This window comes from Rhinopithecus roxellana, chromosome 9 (assembly GCF_007565055.1).
Source record: "Rhinopithecus roxellana isolate Shanxi Qingling chromosome 9, ASM756505v1, whole genome shotgun sequence".
In the NCBI taxonomy this organism is placed as follows: Eukaryota; Metazoa; Chordata; class Mammalia; order Primates; family Cercopithecidae; genus Rhinopithecus; species Rhinopithecus roxellana.
This window is the reverse complement of record NC_044557.1, coordinates 24,923,580-24,942,671: the sequence shown is the minus strand read 5'-3', so window position 1 is coordinate 24,942,671 and position 19,092 is coordinate 24,923,580. Positions and strand designations below refer to the sequence as shown.

General features: G+C 39.0%; 1 protein-coding gene across 1 annotated transcript in view; it reads left to right on the top strand.

Moving 5' to 3' along the window:
* The first annotated feature begins 945 nt into the window (after window positions 1-945).
* TEX15 (testis expressed 15, meiosis and synapsis associated) overlaps window positions 946-19,092 on the top strand; it is a 67,138-nt gene continuing 48,991 nt past the window's right edge. Inside the window, exon 1 of the mRNA XM_010370927.2 lies at window positions 946-1,081. Coding sequence (XP_010369229.2) covers window positions 946-1,081 — 136 coding nt within the window. The remainder of the gene's footprint in view (window positions 1,082-19,092) is intronic.

Below are 19,092 nucleotides of genomic sequence, written 5' to 3'. Positions count from 1 at the left end.
TGGTTTACAGCTTTTTGAAGTTTCTTCTGAAACCAGAGATTTTGATTTAAAGAGAGTATCATTTTCGTCACAGAAATGTATAGGAAAAAAATGCTTTCTGAAAATGGAATATTTGAGCTGGGCATGGTGGCTCATGCCTGTAATTCCAACACTTTGGGATTCCAAGGCAGGAGGATCACTTGAGCCCAGGAGTTCAAAACCAGCCTGGGCAACACAGAGAGACCCTGTCTCAAAAGAAAGAAAGAAAAAATGGAGTATTTGGTAAGAATTTTACCAAATGTGTATAAAAATTGTTATGGCTGTAAGTTTTTGAGCTTTTCAGGAGCAGGGAGACTTTTGGTTACCTAATTACAGTTACATGAATTACAAGGAAACAATGCGGTAGAAACAAAAATTCATATATATATAAGAAATACATATGTGTGAAATATATATATGAAATATATATATTGAGGTAGAGTCTTGCTCTGTGACCCAGGCTGGAGTGCAGTGGAGTGATCTCAGCTCACTGCATTCTCCACCTCCTGGGTTCAAGCTGTTCTCGTGCCTCAGCCTCCCAAGTAGCTGGAATTACAAGCATGTGCCACCACACCCAGCTAATTTTTTTGTGTTTTTAGTAGAGATGGGGTTTCACCATGTTGGCCAGGCTGGTCTCAAACTCCTAGTGTCAAGTGATCTGCCCACCTCAGCCTCTCAAAGTGCTGGAATTACAGGTGTGAGTCACTGTGCCCAGCTGATATTTTTGATATACAAAAACCAAAGTTGTAAACTCATTTTCTTTTTTGGGTAACTGACAAATTGAGATGGAAACTTTCTGACAGTTGACTAAGAACATTTTACTATTTACTTTTGTTGAACTTTTAAATGATTGTACTGCCATTGCCTTTTATGTATTTATTGACCTTTTGCTTAATAACCTTGGGTTGATTTTAGGCCACCAACAAAATGGAAATGAAAGAAACTGCTAAACAGAATACACTGTGGCAAATGAGCTCAACTAGCGAACCCATGTTAAATACTCGTGAAGTCAATCCTTTGAAGAAATTCACCATTCCTAAGATCAGGAGGACAGCTGAGAAAGGTAATATTTCTGTGGAAGTTGGGAACTTTTTTAGTAACTATTACTGTATTTCTCTGATTCTTAATTTATGTTCATCTTTTATTTTAACTCTATATAAAATTAGGTTAATTCAGGTCTCTAATTCCTTAAACATACATGTACTTAACGTTTCCACACAAAATAGAATAGATGCATGTTCTGCATCCTTCCCACAAAGTACACCTAAAATCCCTGGACATTTTTATAAAACAAATATGAGAAGACTTTCAAAACTGGAGAACACACACCAACTAGGGAATTTGGGACTCAGGGAATGACATAGCAGTAAGTTCCCTGGATTTTCTTTTTGTTTCCTCCATATCTCAGACTGGATGCCCCCAACAAGAGAAATGCCCCCTGGTGCAGACCTCCCCCAGAAGCCCCAAGAAAAACCTCTTCTTTCTTGCCAGTGGACTAAGAAGGGGGCAGCCTAGAAAGTTGGAAACCTGTTTGACATTAAATATACCCCTCCCGTTTCCCACTGGGGTGATGTCAAAGGAGATTGAGTGGGGATCCTGGACTCTGACCCCCTACCCAGCAGGAACAAGGTACCCCTTTCCTTCCCTATGATGCCAGTGGTGATCCAAGTAGGATCACACAGCAATAACGCATTCTCTTCCCTGCCATCATCCTGCTCTGCAGTGTCAATTGATATCTACCCCTGCTTTGTGGTGATAAGTTGCCCTTTCCACTAGGGTTAGAGTCAGTGAACAAAGTGGAGAGCCTGAACCTCCACCACATCCAGCAGTAACAAGGCCTCCTTCTACAATGTTGGTGGAGGATAAGTGGGGACCATGGACTTCCAGCCCTTTCCAGTGGTAACAGGATACTCCCCAGCGTGTAAATGGAAGCCCTGTGGAAAGCCAGAACTTCACCTCTGCATAGTAGTAAAGAGTCAGTGGTCCCCTTTCCCTGCAATCCAGAGTCTCATAAAAATGCCCCAGTTGACCAGGATATAATAAAAATCGCTCATCTTAACACACACCAAGAAAATCTCAACTTGAATGAGAAAAGATAACAAATGCCAACATCAAGATTGACACAGGTGTTGGAACTATAATTAACTGAGAGACTTTTAAAGCAGCTACCATAAAGATATTTGGACAGTTACAGACACTTTTGAAACAAACGAAAAGCTAGAAAATCTCATCAAAGAAATGAAATATATAATAATCGATTACAAGACTTAGAACTGATAATTTAATTAAAATAAAAACTCAGGCAAAAACTAAGAGAACTACAAGGAGAAACAGAGAAATCTACTATTATAGTTGGAAATACCCCATTATCAGAAATGGGCGTATTGCCAACAGACAGAAAATCACTAAGGATATAGCTCAGCAATACCATCAATCAACTTGATATAATGGACATCTGTAGACTATTCCATTCAACAGTAGCATGTTAGACATTCTTCTCAGGCACACCCAAGACTCACCAAGATAGACCATACCTTGGCCATAATATACATGTTAAGAGACTTGAAATAGTAGAAATCGCCAGGCGTGGTGGCTCACGCCTGTAATCCCAGCACTTTGGGAGGCCGAGACGGGCGGATCACAAGGTCAGGAGATCAAGACCATCCTGGCTAACACGGTGAAACCCCGTCTCTACTAAAAATACAAAAAATTAGCCGGGCGTGGTGGCGGGCACCTGCAGTCCCAGCTACTCGGGAGGCTGAGGCAGGAGAATGGCGTGAACCCAGGAGGTGGAGCTTGCGGTGAGCCGAGATCGCGCCACTGCACTCCAGCGAGACTCCGTCTCAAAAAAAAAAAAAAAAAAAAAAGAAATAGTAGAAATCATGCAGTCACCTCTCAGACCATGTATTAATCCATTTTCACACTACTGATAAAGATATGCTAGTGACTGGGCAATTTACAAAAGAAAGAAGTTTATAATAGACTTATAGTTCCACGTGGCTGGGGAAGCCTCATAATCATGGCACAAGGCAAGGAGAAGCAAGTCACATCTTACATGAATGGCAGCAGGCAGAGAGCTTGTGCAGAGAAACTCCCGTTTTTAAAACCATTAGATCTCATGAGACCAGTTCACTATCACGAGAATAGCACAGGAAAGACCTGCCCCCATAATCCAGTCGTCTCCCACTGGATCCCTCCCACAACACATGGGAATTATGGGAGCTACAAGGTGAGATTTGGTTGGGGACACAGAGCCAAACCATATCAGACCACAGTGGAATTAAGATGATCAAGTAGGGGGCACTAGATATAAATAACCCAAAGATAGCTGGAAAATACCCAAATTCTTTGAGATTAAACAGCATACTTCTAAATAATAAATGCATCAAAGAGGAAATCTCAAGAGAAATGTTAAAATACCTTGAACTAAATGAAAAGGAAAACAAACTTTGTAGGATGAAGCAAAAGCAGTACTTAGGAAGAAATTTATAGCATTGAATGCATACATTAGAAAACAAGAAATATCTAAAATCAGTAATTTAAGTTTACACCTTAGGAAACTAGAAAAGAGGACAAATTAAATCCAAAATAAGCAGAAGAAAAGAAATAATAAAAATTAGAGCAGAAATGAATGAAATTAAAAACAGGAAATTAATAGAAAAAGAATCAACAAAGTGAAAATCTGGATCTTTGAAAAGATCAGTAAAGTTGATAAGCCTCTAGCCAGGATAACTAAGAAAAAAAAGGGGGGCACAAATTACTGATATCAGAAATCAAAACATCACTACAGGATCCTATGGACATTAAAAGAATAAGGGATACTATGAACAACTCTGGGCCCATAAATTTGGTAACCTAGATGAAATGTACCAATTCCTTGAAAGACAGTATCTGCAAAAAGTTACACAAGAAGAAATACATGATCTGAATAGGCCTAAATCTATCTATCAAACAAATTGAATCAATAACTAATAACCTTCCAAAACAACACCAGGACCAGATAGGTTCACTGGTGAGTGCTACTAGATATTTAAGGAAGAAGTTATACCAATTCTCTACAATCTCTTTCAGAAGATACAAGTAGAAGGAATACTTTCTGACTCATGCTTTTAGAGGAGCATTATTTTATTTTTATTTTTTTATTTTTATTTTTTTAATTTTTTTATTATACTTTAAGTTCTAGGGTACATGTGCATAACGTGCAGGTTTGTTACATATGTATATTTGTGCCATGTTGGTGTGCTGCACCCGTCAACTCATCAGCACCCATCAATTCGTCATTTATATCAGGTATAACTCCCAATGCAATCCCTCCCCCCTCCCCGCTCCCCATGATAGGCCCCGATGTGTGATGTTCCCCTTCCTGAGTCCAAGTGATGTCATTGTTCAGTTCCCACCTATGAGTGAGAACATGCGGTGTTTGGTTTTCTGTTCTTGTGATAGTTTGCTAAGAATGATGGTTTCCAGCTGCATCCATGTCCCTACAAAGGACGCAAACTCATCCTTTTTTATGGCTGCATAATATTCCATGGTGTATATGTGCCACATTTTCTTAATCCAGTCTGTCACAGATGGACATTTGGGTTGATTCCAAGTCTTTGCTATTGTGAATAGTGCCGCAATAAACATGTGTGTGCATGTGTCTTTATAGCAGCATGATTTATAATCCTTTGGGTATATACCCAGTAGTGGGATGGCTGGGTCATATGGTACATCTAGTTCTAGATCCTTGAGGAATCGCCATACTGTTTTCCATAATGGTTGAACTAGTTTACAGTCCCACCAACAGTGTAAAAGTGTTCCTATTTCTCCACATCCTCTCCAGCACCTGTTGTTTCCTGACTTTTTAATGATTGCCATTCTAACTGGTGTGAGATGGTATCTCATTGTGGTTTTGATTTGCATTTCTCTGATGGCCAGTGATGATGAGCATTTTTTCATGTCTGTTGGCTGTATGAATGTCTTCTTTTGCGAAATGTCTGTTCATATCCTTTGCCCACTTTTTGATGGGGTTGTTTGTTTTTTTCTTGTAAATTTGTTTGAGTTCTTTGTAGATTCTGGATATTAGCCCTTTGTCAGATGAGTAGATTGCAAAAATTTTCTCCCATTCTGTAGGTTGCCTGTTCACTCTGATGGTAGTTTCTTTTGCTGTGCAGAAGCTCTTTAGTTTAATGAGATCCCATTTGTCAATTTTGGCTTTTGCTGCCGTTGCTTTTGGTGTTTTAGACATGAAGTCCTTGTCCAGGCCTATGTCCTGAATGGTACTACCTAGGTTTTCTTCTAGGGTTTTTATGGTATTAGGTCTAACATTTAAGTCTCTAATCCATCTTGAATTAATTTCCATATAAGGAGTAAGGAAAGGATCCAGTTTCAGCTTTCTACTTATGGCTAGCCAATTTTCCCAGCACCATTTATTAAATAGGGAATCCTTTCCCCATTTCTTGTTTCTCTCAGGTTTGTCAAAGATCAGATGGCTGTAGATGTGTGGTATTATTTCTGAGGACTCTGTTCTGTTCCATTGGTCTATATCTCTGTTTTGGTACCAGTACCATGCTGTTCTGGTTACTGTAGCCTTGTAGTATAGTTTGAAGTCAGGTAGCGTGATGCCTCCAGCTTTGTTCTTATGACTTAGGATTGTCTTGGCAATGCGGGCTCTTTTTTGGTTCCATATGAACTTTAAAGCAGTTTTTTCCAATTCTGTGAAGAAACTCATTGGCAGCTTGATGGGGATGGCATTGAATCTATAAATAACCTTGGGCAGTATGGCCATTTTCACGATATTGATTCTTCCTATCCATGAGCATGGTATGTATGCTCTTCCATTTGTTAGTGTCCTCTTTTATTTCACTGAGCAGTGGTTTGTAGTTCTCCTTGAAGAGGTCCTTTACATCCCTTGTAAGTTGGATTCCTAGGTATTTTATTCTCTTTGAAGCAATTGTGAATGGAAGTTCATTCCTGATTTGGCTCTCTGTTTGTCTGTTACTGGTGTATAAGAATGCTTGTGATTTTTGCACATTAATTTTGTATCCTGAGACTTTGCTGAAGTTGCTTATCAGCTTAAGGAGATTTTGGGCTGCGACAATGGGGTTTTCTAAATATACAATCATGTCATCTGCAAACAGGGACAATTTGACTTCTTCTTTTCCTAACTGGATACCCTTTATTTCTTTCTCTTGCCTGATTGCCCTAGCCAGAACTTCCAAGACTATGTTGAATAGGAGTGGTGAGAGAGGGCATCCCTGTCTTGTGCCAGTTTTCAAAGGGAATTTTTCCAGTTTTTCCCCATTCAGTATGATATTGGCTGTGGGTTTGTCATAAATAGCTCTTATTATTTTGAGGTACGTTCCATCAATACTGAATTTATTGAGCGTTTTTAGCATGAAGGGCTGTTGAATTTTGTCAAAAGCCTTTTCTGCATCTATTGAGATAATCATGTGGTTCTTGTCTTTGGTTCTGTTTATATGCTGGATCACGTTTATTGATTTGTGAATGTTGAACCAGCCTTGCATCCCAGGGATGAAGCCCACTTGATCATGGTGGATAAGCTTTTTGATGTGCTGCTGAATCCGGTTTGCCAGTATTTTATTGAGGATTTTTGCATCGATGTTCATCAGGGATATTGGTCTAAAATTTTCTTTTTTTGTTGTGTCTCTGCCAGGCTTTGGTATCAGGATGATGTTGGCCTCATAAAATGAGTTAGGGAGGATTCCCTCTTTTTCTATTGATTGGAATAGTTTCAGAAGGATTGGTACCAGCTCCTCCTTGTACCTCTGGTAGAAGTCAGCTGTGAATCCATCTGGTCCTGGGCTTTTTTTGGTTGGTAGGCTATTAATTATTGCCTCAATTTCAGAGCCTGCTATTGGTCTATTCAGGGATTCAACTTCTTCCTGGTTTAGTCTTGGAAGAGTGTAAGTGTCCAGGAAATTATCCATTTCTTCTAGAATTTCTAGTTGATTTGCGTAGAGGTGTTTATAGTATTCTCTGATGGTAGTTTGTATTTCTGTGGGGTCCGTGGTGATATCCCCTTTATCATTTTTTATTGCGTCTATTTGATTCTTCTCTCTTTTCTTCTTTATTAGTCTTGCTAGCGGTCTGTCAATTTTGTTGATTTTTTTCAAAACACCAACTCCTGGATTCATTGATTTTTTGGAGGGTTTTTTGTGCTCTATCTCCTTCAGTTCTGCTCTGATCTTAGTTATTTCTTGCCTTCTGCTAGCTTTTGAATGTGTTTGCTCTTGCTTCTCCAGTTCTTTTAATTGTGATGTTAGAGTGTCAATTTTAGATCTTTCCTGCTTTCTTTTGTGGGCATTTAGTGCTATAAATTTCCCTCTACACACTGTTTTAAATGTGTCCCAGAGATTCTGGTATGTTGTATCTTTGTTCTCATTGGTTTCAAAGAACATCTTTATTTCTGCCTTCATTTCGTTATGTACCCAGTAGTCATTGAGGAGCAGGTTGTTCAGTTTCCATGTAGTTGAGCGGTTTTGATTGAGTTTCTTAGTCCTGAGTTCTAGTTTGATTGCACTGTGGTCTGAGAGACAGTTTGTTATAATTTCTGTTCTTTTACATTTGCTGAGGAGTGCTTTACTTCCAATTATGTGGTCAATTTTGGAATAAGTGTGATGTGGTGCGGAGAAGAATGTATATTCTGTTGATTTGGGGTGGAGAGTTCTATAGATGTCTATTAGGTCTGCTTGGTGCAGAGATGAGTTCAATTCCTGGATATCCTTGTAAACTTTGTGTCTCGTTGATCTGTCTAATGTTGACAGTGGAGTGTTGAAGTCTCCCATTATTATTGTATGGGAGTCTGAGTCCCTTTGTAAGTCTCTAAGGACTTGCTTTATGAATTTGGGTGCTCCTGTATTGGGTGCATATATATTTAGGATAGTTAGCTCTTCCTGTTGATCCCTTTACCATTATGTAATGGCCTTCTTTGTCTCTTTTGATCTTTGATGGTTTAAAGTCTATTTTATCAGAGACTAGGATTGCAACCCCTGCTTTTTTTTGTTCTCCATTTGCTTGGTAGATCTTCCTCCATCCCTTTATTTTGAGCCTATGTATGTCTCTGCATGTGAGATGGGTCTCCTGAATACAGCAGACTGATGGGTCTTGACTCTTTATCCAGTTTGCCAGTCTGTTGTCTTTTAATTGGAGCATTTAGTCCATTAACATTTAAGGTTAATATTGTTATGTGTGAACTTGATCCTGCCATTATGATATTAACTGGTTATTTTGCTCATTAGTTGATGCGGTTTCTTCCTAGCCTCGATGGTCTTTACATTTTGGCATGTTTTTGCAATGGCTGGTACCGGTTGTTCCTTTCCATGTTTAGGGCTTCCTTCAGGGTCTCTTGTAAGGCAGGCCTGGTGGTGACAAAATCTCTAAGCATTTGCTTATCTGTAAAGGATTTTATTTCTCCTTCACTTATGAAACTTAGTTTGGCTGGATATGAAATTCTGGGTTGAAAATTCTTTTCTTTAAGAAAGTTGAATATTGGCCCCCACTCTCTTCTGGCTTGTAGAGTTTCTGCCGAGAGGTCTGCCGTTAGTCTGATGGGCTTCCCTTTGTGGGTAACCCGACCTTTCTCTCTGGCTGCCCTTAAGATTTTTTCCTTCATTTCAACTTCGGTGAATCTGGCAATTATGTGTCTTGGAGTTGCTCTTCTCGAGGAGTATCTTTGTGGTGTTCTCTGTATTTCCTGAATTTGAATGTTGGCCTGCCCTACTAGGTTGGGGAAGTTCTCCTGGATGATATCCTGAAGAGTGTTTTCCAACTTGGTTCCATTTTCCCCCTCACTTTCAGGCACCCCAATCAGATGTAGATTTGGTCTTTTTACATAATCCCATACTTCTTGCAGGCTTTGTTCATTTCTTTTTCTTCTTTCTTTTGGTTTCTCTTCTTGCTTCATTTCATTCATTTGATCCTCAATCGCTGATACTCTTTCTTCCAGTTGATCGAGTCGGTTACTGAAGCTTGTGCATTTGTCACGTATTTCTCGTGTCATGGTTTTCATCTCTGTCATTTCGTTTATGACCTTCTCTGCATTAATTATTCTAGCTATCAATTCTTCCACTCTTTTTTCAAGATTTTTAGTTTCTTTGCGCTGGGTACGTAATTCCTCCTTTAGCTCTGAGAAGTCTGATGGACTGAAGCCTTCTCTCATCTCGTCAAAGTCATTCTCTGACCAGCTTTGATCCGTTGCTGGCGATGAGCTGCGCTCCTTTGCAGGGGGAGATGGGCTCTTATTTTTTGAATTTCCAGCTTTTCTGCCCTGCTTCTTCCCCATCTTTGTGGTTTTTATCTGCCTCTGGTCTTTGATGATGGTGATGTACTGATGGGGTTTTGGTATAGGTGTCCTTCCTGTTTGATAGTTTTCCTTCTAATAGTCAGGACCCTCAGCTGTAGGTCTGTTGGAGATTGCTTGAGGTCCACTCCAGACCCTGTTTGCCTGGGTATCAGCAGCAGAGTTTGCAGAAGATAGAATATTGCTGAACAGCGAGTGTACCTGTCTGATTCTTACTTTGGAAGCTTCCTCTCAGGGGTATACTCCACCCTGTGAGGTGTGGGGTGTCAGACTGCCCCTAGTGGGGGATGTCTCCCAGTGAGGCTACTCAGGGGTCAGGGACCCACTTGAGCAGGCAGTCTGTCCGTTCTCAGATCTCAACCTCCATGTTGGGAGATCCACTGCTCTCTTCAAAGCTGTCATACAGAGTCGTTCGCGTCTGCACAGGCCTTTGCTGCTTCCCCTTTTGTTGTTTAGCTGTGCCCTGTCCCCAGAGGTGGAGTCTACAGAGACAGGCAGGTTTCCTTGAGCTGCTGTGAGAGGAGCATTATTTTAATACCAAAACAAGATAAAGAACTTAGAAGAAAACTACAGAGCCACGAAAAGCTCAACATCATTGATCATTAGAAAATGCAAATCAAAACCACAGTGAGATACCATCTCATGCCAGTCAGAATGGAAGTTATTGAAAAGTCAAGAAACGATAGATGCTGGTGAGCCTGTGTATAAATAGGAATGTTTTTACACCGTTGGGCACTGTGGCTCATGCCCTGAGGCTAGGAGTTTGAGACCAGCCTGTGCAACGTAGCAAGGCCCTGTCTCTAGAAAAATAAAAATAAAAATCAGCCTGTGTGGTGCATGCCTGTAGTCCTAGCTACTTGGGAAGCTGAGGTGGGAGGAACGCTTGATCCCAAGAATCAAGCAGAAATGTAAATGTAAATTAGTTCAACCATTGTGGAAGACAGTGTGGCGATTCCTCAAGAATCTAGTACCAGAAATACCATTTGACCCAGCAATCCCATTACTGGGTATATACCCAAAGCCTGAATCATTCTACCATAAAGACACATGCACACATATGTTTGTTGCAGCAATATTTTCAGAAACAGAGACATGGAACCAACCCAAATGCTCATCAGTGATATAGACTGGATAAAGAAAATGTGGTATATATACATCATGGAATACTGTGCGGCCATAAAAAGGAATGAGATCATATCCTTTGCAGAGACATGGGTGAAGCTGGAAGCCATCATCCTCTGCAAGTACAGGAACAGAAAACTAAACACCACATGTTCTCACTCATACGTGGAAGTTGAACAATGAGAACACACGGACACAGGGAGGAAAACAACACACACCGGGATCTGTTGGAGGGTGGGAGTCAAGGGGAGGGAACCTAGATGACAGAGGTCAGTAGGTGCAGTAAACCACCATGGCACACATATATCTATGTAACAAACCTGCATATTCTGCACATATATCCCAGAACTTAAAATAAAAAATTTTTTTAAAAAGAAAATACTGAGAAGGAATAGCCAGGAATCGTTATCTCCTGGATATTCAGCTATGGTCTCTGAATCCATAGGGTGAGAGTTGGTTAAATTTAAAGAGCTGCCTACACTTACCGTCTAAATTCAGCATTATTTGGGAAGGTGAAGCAGGAGGATGGCTTAAGCCCAGGAGTTCAAGGCTCCAGTGAGCTATGATCACAGCACTGTACTCCACTCTGTATGACAGAGTGAGACCCTGTCTCTTTAAAAGAAAAAAAAAAAAAGAGAGAAAAAATTGACATAAAAAAATAATAAAATTGACGTTAAAAAAAAAAAAAAAACTACACTGCCAGTCACGGTGGTTCATACCTGTAATCCCAGCACTTTGGAAGGCCAAGGTGGGAGAATTGTTTGAGCCCAGGAGTTTGACATCAGCTTGACAGCATGGAAAAATCCCATCTCTACAAAAAATAACCAGAATTATCCAGGCATGGTGACATGTGCCTGTGGTGCCAGCTACTCAGGAGGCTGAGGTGGGAAGATCACTTGAGCCTGGGAGGTCAAGTCTGCAGTGAGCCATAATTGTGCCACTGTGCCACTGCACTCCAACGTGGGCAACAGAGTGTGACCGTGTCTGGAAAAAAAATAAAAACCACAGATAAATAGCACTCATGAAGATAGATGCAGAATTTTTCAGCCAAGTATCAGCAAATCAAATTCAATAATGTATAAAAAGAATTTTATAGCTGGGCATATGCCTGTAATCCACACTTTGGGAGGCTAAATTGGGAGGATCACTTGAGGCTAGGAGTTTGAGACCAGCCTGTGCAACACAGCAAGGCCCTGTGTCTCGAAAAAAAATTTTAAATCAGCCTGGTGTGCATACCTGTAGTCCTAGCTACTTGGGAAGCTGAGGTGGGAGGATCGCTTGATCCCTGAAGGTTGAGGCTGCAGTAAACCGTAGTCACACTTCTGCATTGCAGCCTGGGCAAGACTGTCTTTAAAAAAGAATTTCACACCAGTACCAACTGGAATATATCCCAAGTATGTAAGGCTGGTCCACCATTTGAAAGTCAATTAATGTAATCCATCATCTAAAGAGGAAAAATCATGTGATCATATCAATAGATGCAAAAAAAAAAAAAAAAAAAAAAAAAGCATTTGACAAAATCTAACACCCATTCATGTTAAAAAGCTCTCAGTAAACTAGGAATAAAGAGGAATTTCCTCAACTTGATTTTTAAAAAATCTACAAAAAGCCTTCAGCTAACTTAACAGTGAAAAATTTAAAGCTTTCACACTAAGATCAAGGCAAGGATGTCTGTCACCACTGCTTCTCAACATTGTACTGGAAGTACTAGCTAGTGCAGGAAGACAAGAAAAGGAAATAAAGAAATAAAAGGTATACATATTGGGAAAGAAAAAAGAAAACTGTACTTTCTTACAGATGACATGATCATATCTATTGAAAAATCAAAACCCTCCTGGAGCTCATAAGTGATTATGGGGGAAGTTGTAAGATAAAGGTTAATATGTGATACTGCTTTTTTATATACCAGCAGTGAACAAGTAGAATTTGAAATTTAAAACATACCATTTATATTAGCACCAAAAAAAATGAAATATCTAGGTTTAAATCTAACCAAATATGTACAAAGTCTATATGAGGAAAACTACAAAACTGTTGAAAAAAGTCAATCCAATAGAGAGATTTCACGTTTATGAATAGGAAAAGTTGGTATTATCAATATACCAGTTTTTCCCAACTTGATTTACAGATTCATTGTCACCCAAATCAAAATCTCAGCAAGTTATTTTGTGCATACCAGCAAACTGATTCTAAAGTTTATGTGGCACACAGTTTCTGATATGGAAGGAACAAATTTTAAGGTCTCTTGCACAACGGGTTGACTATGATTAATAATTGTGTATTTCAAAATTAAGTATTCAAGGCAATACAGAAAATAAATATTCAAGGCAATGGATGTGTTAGCTTGATTTAATCATTCTGTGTTGTATGCGTATAATATCACGTTGTACCTCCTGAATGTATACAATTACAGCTTTTCAATTTACAATAAAATTAAAATAAAGTTAATATGGAGAGGCAAAAGACTAAGAATACACAACTCAACACTGCAAAACAACAGAAGACTGACACTACTTTACTTCAAGACATACTATAAAGCTACAGTAATTAAGGCAAGGTGGTGTTGGCAAAAAAAAAAAAAAAAAAAAAAAAAACAAATCAAGCAATAGAACAGAATAGAGAGCCCAGAAATAGAGCCACATGAATATAAACTGATCTTTGACAAAGAAGAGGCAGGAAAATAGAACAAAGTCTTTTCAACAAATATTGCTGAAGCAACTGGACACCCACATGCAGAAAAGGGAATCTAGACACAGACGTTAACATCCTGCACAAAAATTAATTCAAAATATTCCACAGACCTAAATGTAAAACACAAAACTATAAAAATTACAGAAGATAACATATGAGAGTATCTAGATGATGTTGGGTTTGGCAATGACTTTAACTGCAATACCAAAGATGTAGTTTGTGAAAGAAAGGATTGAATAGCCAGACTTTATTCTCTTGACAGTGTCTTTTGCAGAACAGAAATTTTTAATTGTAATAAAGAGAAAATATTTGCAAAACACATTTCAGATAAGGAATTGTTATCCAAAATATATAAAAAAAATTCTTGACAATAAAAAGGCAAACAAGTCAATTTAAAAAAGCAAACAAGTCCATTTAAAAATGAGCCTGCTGGCTGAGGCAGGAGAATGGTGTGAATCCAGGAGGCAGAGCTTGCAGTGAGCCAAAATCATACCACTGCATTCCAGCCTGGGCAAAAGAGCAAGACTCTGTCTCAAAAAAAAAAAAAAAAAAAAAAAAAAAAAAAAATTAGCCTGCCGGGCACGTTAGCTCATGCCTCATCCCAGCATTTTGAGAGTCTGAGGCAAGTGGATCACCTGCGGTCAGGAGTTCGAGACCAGCCAGGCCGACATGGAGAAACCCCGTCTCTACTAAAAATACAAAAATTAGCCGGGCGATGTGGTGGGCACCTGTAATTCCAGCTACTCAGGAGACTGAGGCAAGAGAATCACTTGAACCCAGGAGGCGGAGGTTGCAGTGAGCCAAGATCACGCCACTGCACTCCAGCCTCACCACAAGAGCAAAACCCTGTCTCAAAAAAAAAGTCAAGAAATTAATAAACACAAGCCAAAGACTTTAGCATACACTTCACCAAAGAAGATACACAGTTGGCAAGTAAGCATATGATGAGATGTTTCACATCATATGTCATCAGGAAAATTCAAATTAGAATAGAAATACCTGTACACACCTATTAGAATGGCCCAAATCCAGAACACTGATGATGTTAAATACTGGTGAGGGTATGGGGCAGCAGAAACTCTGATCCATTGCTGGTGGGAATGCAAAATAGCCACTTTGGAAGACAGTACAGTGGTTTATTACAAAATTGAACATACTGTTACCATATGCTCCAGCAATTACACTTCTTGGCATTTACACAGATAGGTTAAAAGCCTGTGTTCACATAGAAACTTGCACACAGGTGTTTATAGCAGATTTACTCATAATAGTTAACACTTGGAGGCAACCAAGATGTCCTTCTGTAGATGAACAGATAAAGTGGTACATCCAGACAATAGAATATTGTTTAGCACTAAAAAAGAAATGAGCTATCAAGTCATGAAAAGAAATGGAAGAACCTTAAAAGCACATGTCGCCTTTTTAGATTGGCTGAGTGAATGCAGCCTGTCTAAAAAATTTACATACCATATGTTTTCCATTCTGGAAAAGGCAGACAGTAAAAAGATCAGTGGTTGTTAGGGTTTGGGACAGGGAAGAGGGATGAAAAGGCAGAGCACAGAGGACTTTTAGGGCATCCCATCTCTACAAAAATTAGCCAGGCATGGTGGTGCACACACCTGGTGGCATAATCCTAGCTACTTGGGAGACTGAGATGGGAGGATCACTTGAGTCCAGGAGGTCGAGGCTGCAGTCAGCCGAGATTACACCACTGCACTCCAGCCTAGGCGACAGAATGAGACCATCTCAAAAAACAAAACAAAGGAAACTACTCTGTATGATACTACCATATTCTGTATGATACTGTGGATATTTGCTTTGACATTTTTTAAACCCATAGAATGTACAACACCAAAAGTGAACCCTAATGTAAACTATTGACTCTGAGTGATAATGATGTATCAATGTAGGTTCATCAGTTGTAAAGAAGAAATGTACCACTTCGGGGGAAGACATTTATTGATAATGGAAGAGGCTGTGCATGTCAGAGGGCAGAGAGTATATGAGAAATCTTTGTACCTTCCTCTCAGATTTTGCTGTGAACCTAAAACCATTCTAAAAAGTCTGTGAAGTCTGGGTGTAGGGGCTCATGCCTGTAATCCCAGCACTTTGGGAGACCAAGGTGGGTGGATTGCTTGAGGTCGAGACCAGTCTGGCCAACATGGTGAAACTCCGTCTCTACTAAAATTACAAAAAAAAAAAAAAAAAATGGCCGGGCGTGGTGACTATTCAGGAGGCTGAGGCAGGGGAATTGCTTGAACCAGGGAGGTAGAGGTTGCAGTGAGCCAAGATTGCGCCACTGACTGCACTCCAGCCTGGGTGACAGAGCAAGGCTCTGTCTCCAAAAAAAAAAAAAAGTCTGTGAAGAAAAAAAAATACTCAGTGGATTCAAGAGAAGAATAGAGATACTCTTCTGTTTCTGTTCTTCTAAGGATAGAAATTACTCAGCCTGAACAACACAGAGAAAATAGAAAAATGAACAGAACCCAAGAGACTTGTGGAACAATAACAAAAGATCTAACATCTTTGTCCTAGTGCCAGAAGGAGAGGAGAAAGAGTGTGGGGCTGAAAAATTATTCTAGGAAATATTGGCTAGAAATTTCCCAAACTTGGCAAAAGGCATAAACCTATACATTCAAGAAGCTGAAAAACCCCAAACATAAAACCCCCGAAAAATTCATGCCAATGCACATCGTAATAAAACTTTAAAAGCGAAGAACAGAGAAAAAATCTTGAAAGCAACTAGAAAGAAACCACATTATTTATAGGGGAAAAATTATTTGACAAAATATGTCTCATTAGAAACCATGGAGTCTGGGGGAAGTAACACCGCATTTTTCAAATGCAAGAAATAACTTTGAACCCAGAGTTCTGTACCCAGCAAAAATGTCTTTCAGATACGGAGGTAAAACAGATATTCTCAGATAAAGCAAAACTAAGAATTTTTCATCAGCACACATACCCTTAAAGAATAGTTGAAAGAAGTTCTCCAAACAGAAGCTAGTAAAAGAAGGAAACTGGGAACATTGGGAATGAAGGAAGAAAAAAAGCTTAAACATGTGGGTAAATATAATAGATCATCCTTCTCTTGAGTTTTCCTAGTTATGTTTGACAGTTGTAGCACAAATTACAACATTATTGGATGTGGTTCTCGGCGTATATAGAGGAGGTATTTCAGATAATTATAACGTGAGATGTTACTATTAGAAGGAACTAAATGAATAGTGTGTGAGATCTCTGCATTATCTTTTACAAGTGAATCTAAATATCTCAGAATTAAATTGTTTTAAACAATATAGGCAGATCAAAATGAAATTTTAAAAATGTTCAGGCAACACACAGGAAGGCAGGAAAAATGAAATAGAAAATCAAACAGAAGGAAAAACAGAAAATAAATAATTAAATCATAGGCTTAAGCCCTAACATATCATTACTTATATCGAACATGCATGATCTAAATATACCAATTAAAAGACACGTTGACAGAATGGATTAAAAAAACACAACCCAACTACTCTTGGCAAACTCATTTCAAATGTAGTGATATAAGTTGTTGGAATGTAGACATATGAAAAAAGGCCATACAAATAATAAAATAAGAGTGACTATATTAATGGTGGATAAGTAGACTTCAGAGGAAAGAAAATTGTCAAGAACAAAGAGGGATGTTACTTAATGATGAAAAGGTCAGTCCACCGAGTAGATACAGCAGTCTTAAATATGTATATTTCAGACGTCACACCTTCGGAATATATGAAGCAAAACTGATAAAACTGAAAGGAGAAATGGACAAATTTAGAATTATAGTTGGAGACTTTGTACTCTCAATTGATAAAACTAAGCAGAAAATCAGAAAGAGTATTGAATAATCTTTAACACTGTCTGTCAACAGGATCTAATTGACATTTATAGATTATTGTACCTAACAGTAGCAGAATAGACCTTTCAAGCACCTGTAGAACATGCATCAAAATAGACAATATCTTGGGCCATGAGATACATATCAACATATTTAAAGGAATTGAGGCCGGGCACAGTGGCTCATGCCTGTAATCCCAGCACTTTGGGAGGCTGAGGCGGGCAGATTATGAGGTCAGGAGATTGAGACAATCCTGGCTAACACGGTGAAACCCCATCTCTACTAAAAATACAAAAAATTAGCTGGGTGTGGTGGCAGGCGCCTGTAATCCCAGCTACTCGGGAGGCTGAAGCAGGAGAATGGCATGAACTCAGGAGGCGGAGCTTTCAGTGAGCTGAGATTGTGCCACTGCACTCCAGCCTTGGCAACAGAGCGAGACTCTGTCTCATAAATAAATAAATAAATTGAAATCATACAGAATATGTGCTCTGACAACATGCAAACAGAAAAGTAAATCTCCAAACACATTTGGAAAGTAAGTCCGGGGCACAGGGCTTCCTTGAGTCTAGGAATTTGAGACCAGCCTAGGAAACATAGTGAGACATTATCTCTGCAAAAAGTAAAAGAATACATTTTGAAATAGTCATGGAGAGGAAATAAATACATAACTAAAATGAAAATGCACCATACCAAAATTTGAGGGACATGGTTAAAGCATTGCTAACAAGAAAGTTTATAGCACTAAATGTTTACTTTAGAAAAGAGGGAGTGTTTCAGATAAATAATCTTAAGCTGCCAACCTTTAAGAAACCAGAAAAAGAAAGGCTGGGTGCGGTGGCTCACGCCTGTAATCCTGGCACTTTGGGAGGCTGAGACAGGTGGATTGCCTGAGTTCAGGAGTTTGAGACCAGCCTGGGCAACACAGTGAAACCCCCATCTCTACTAAAATACAAAAAATTAGCCAGTCGTGGTGGCATGCACCTGTAATCCCAGCTACTTGGAAGGCTGAGACAGGAGAATTGCTTGAACCCGGGAGGTGGATGTTGCAGTGGGCCGAGATCACGCCATTGCACTCCAACCTGGGTGACAGAGCAAGAGTCTGTCAAAAAAAAAAAAAAAAAAAACCTGTCAAGATGAAAGGATAATTAATGAAACTACAACAAAAAGATGGTTGTTTGGAAAGATCAATTAAATTGACAAACCTTTATCAAGTCTGACAAAGGAAAAAGAAGCCATAAATTACCACTATCAAGAATGAAATGGGTTATGGCCCACAGGTTGTATCAAAAGTACAAATTGTTGAACACATGTAGTTCTAAATAAATCATTTAAATAGACTTACAACAATTAAATGTAATTCATGGTTAGAAAAGAAATTTTAAGGCCCAGATGGTTTCACTGGAGAATTCTAAAGATTTGAAGAACAGAAACTCTATACAATCTCTTCTAGAAAATAGAAATTGAGAGAATAATAATATGAGATTAATATTAAGATGGTTTCAAGATGAGACTAATATAATATGGAAAACACCCCACGGACCAATGTCTATGATAATTGATGCAGATATCCTAAACAAAATATAAGTAAATGAAGTCCGATATTTAAAATGAATTATTGCACACAACAGAGAGGTGAATGTTCTCTTCTGCCACTCTTATTCAGCATAATACTGGAAGTTGTACCCAGCACAAAAGCCAGGGAGAGGAATTAGCAAGTATTCAGAGTGGAAAAGAAGAAATAAAATTGTCCCTATTTGAAGAGAATATGATGGTCTGCATAGAAAATCCCAAAGAATCTTAAAAAAAGGAAAACTTGGAACTAGTAAGTTCAGCAAGGTCACTGGATACAATGAAAACAGAAAAAAACAATTGTTCATTTGACTCAACCCAGCGGGGCACTGATCCGGCCCCCGACCCCTCCCCAAAACACATAGCTGAAAAATCTGCATATAAGTCACTCCCCCAGAATTTAGCTTTTAATACAAATAGCCTACTGTTGACTGAAAGCCTTACTGATAACATGAAGTCAATTAACATAATTTTATATCTATATTATATACTACTGTATTTTTATAGTAAGTAAGGTAGAGAAAATGTT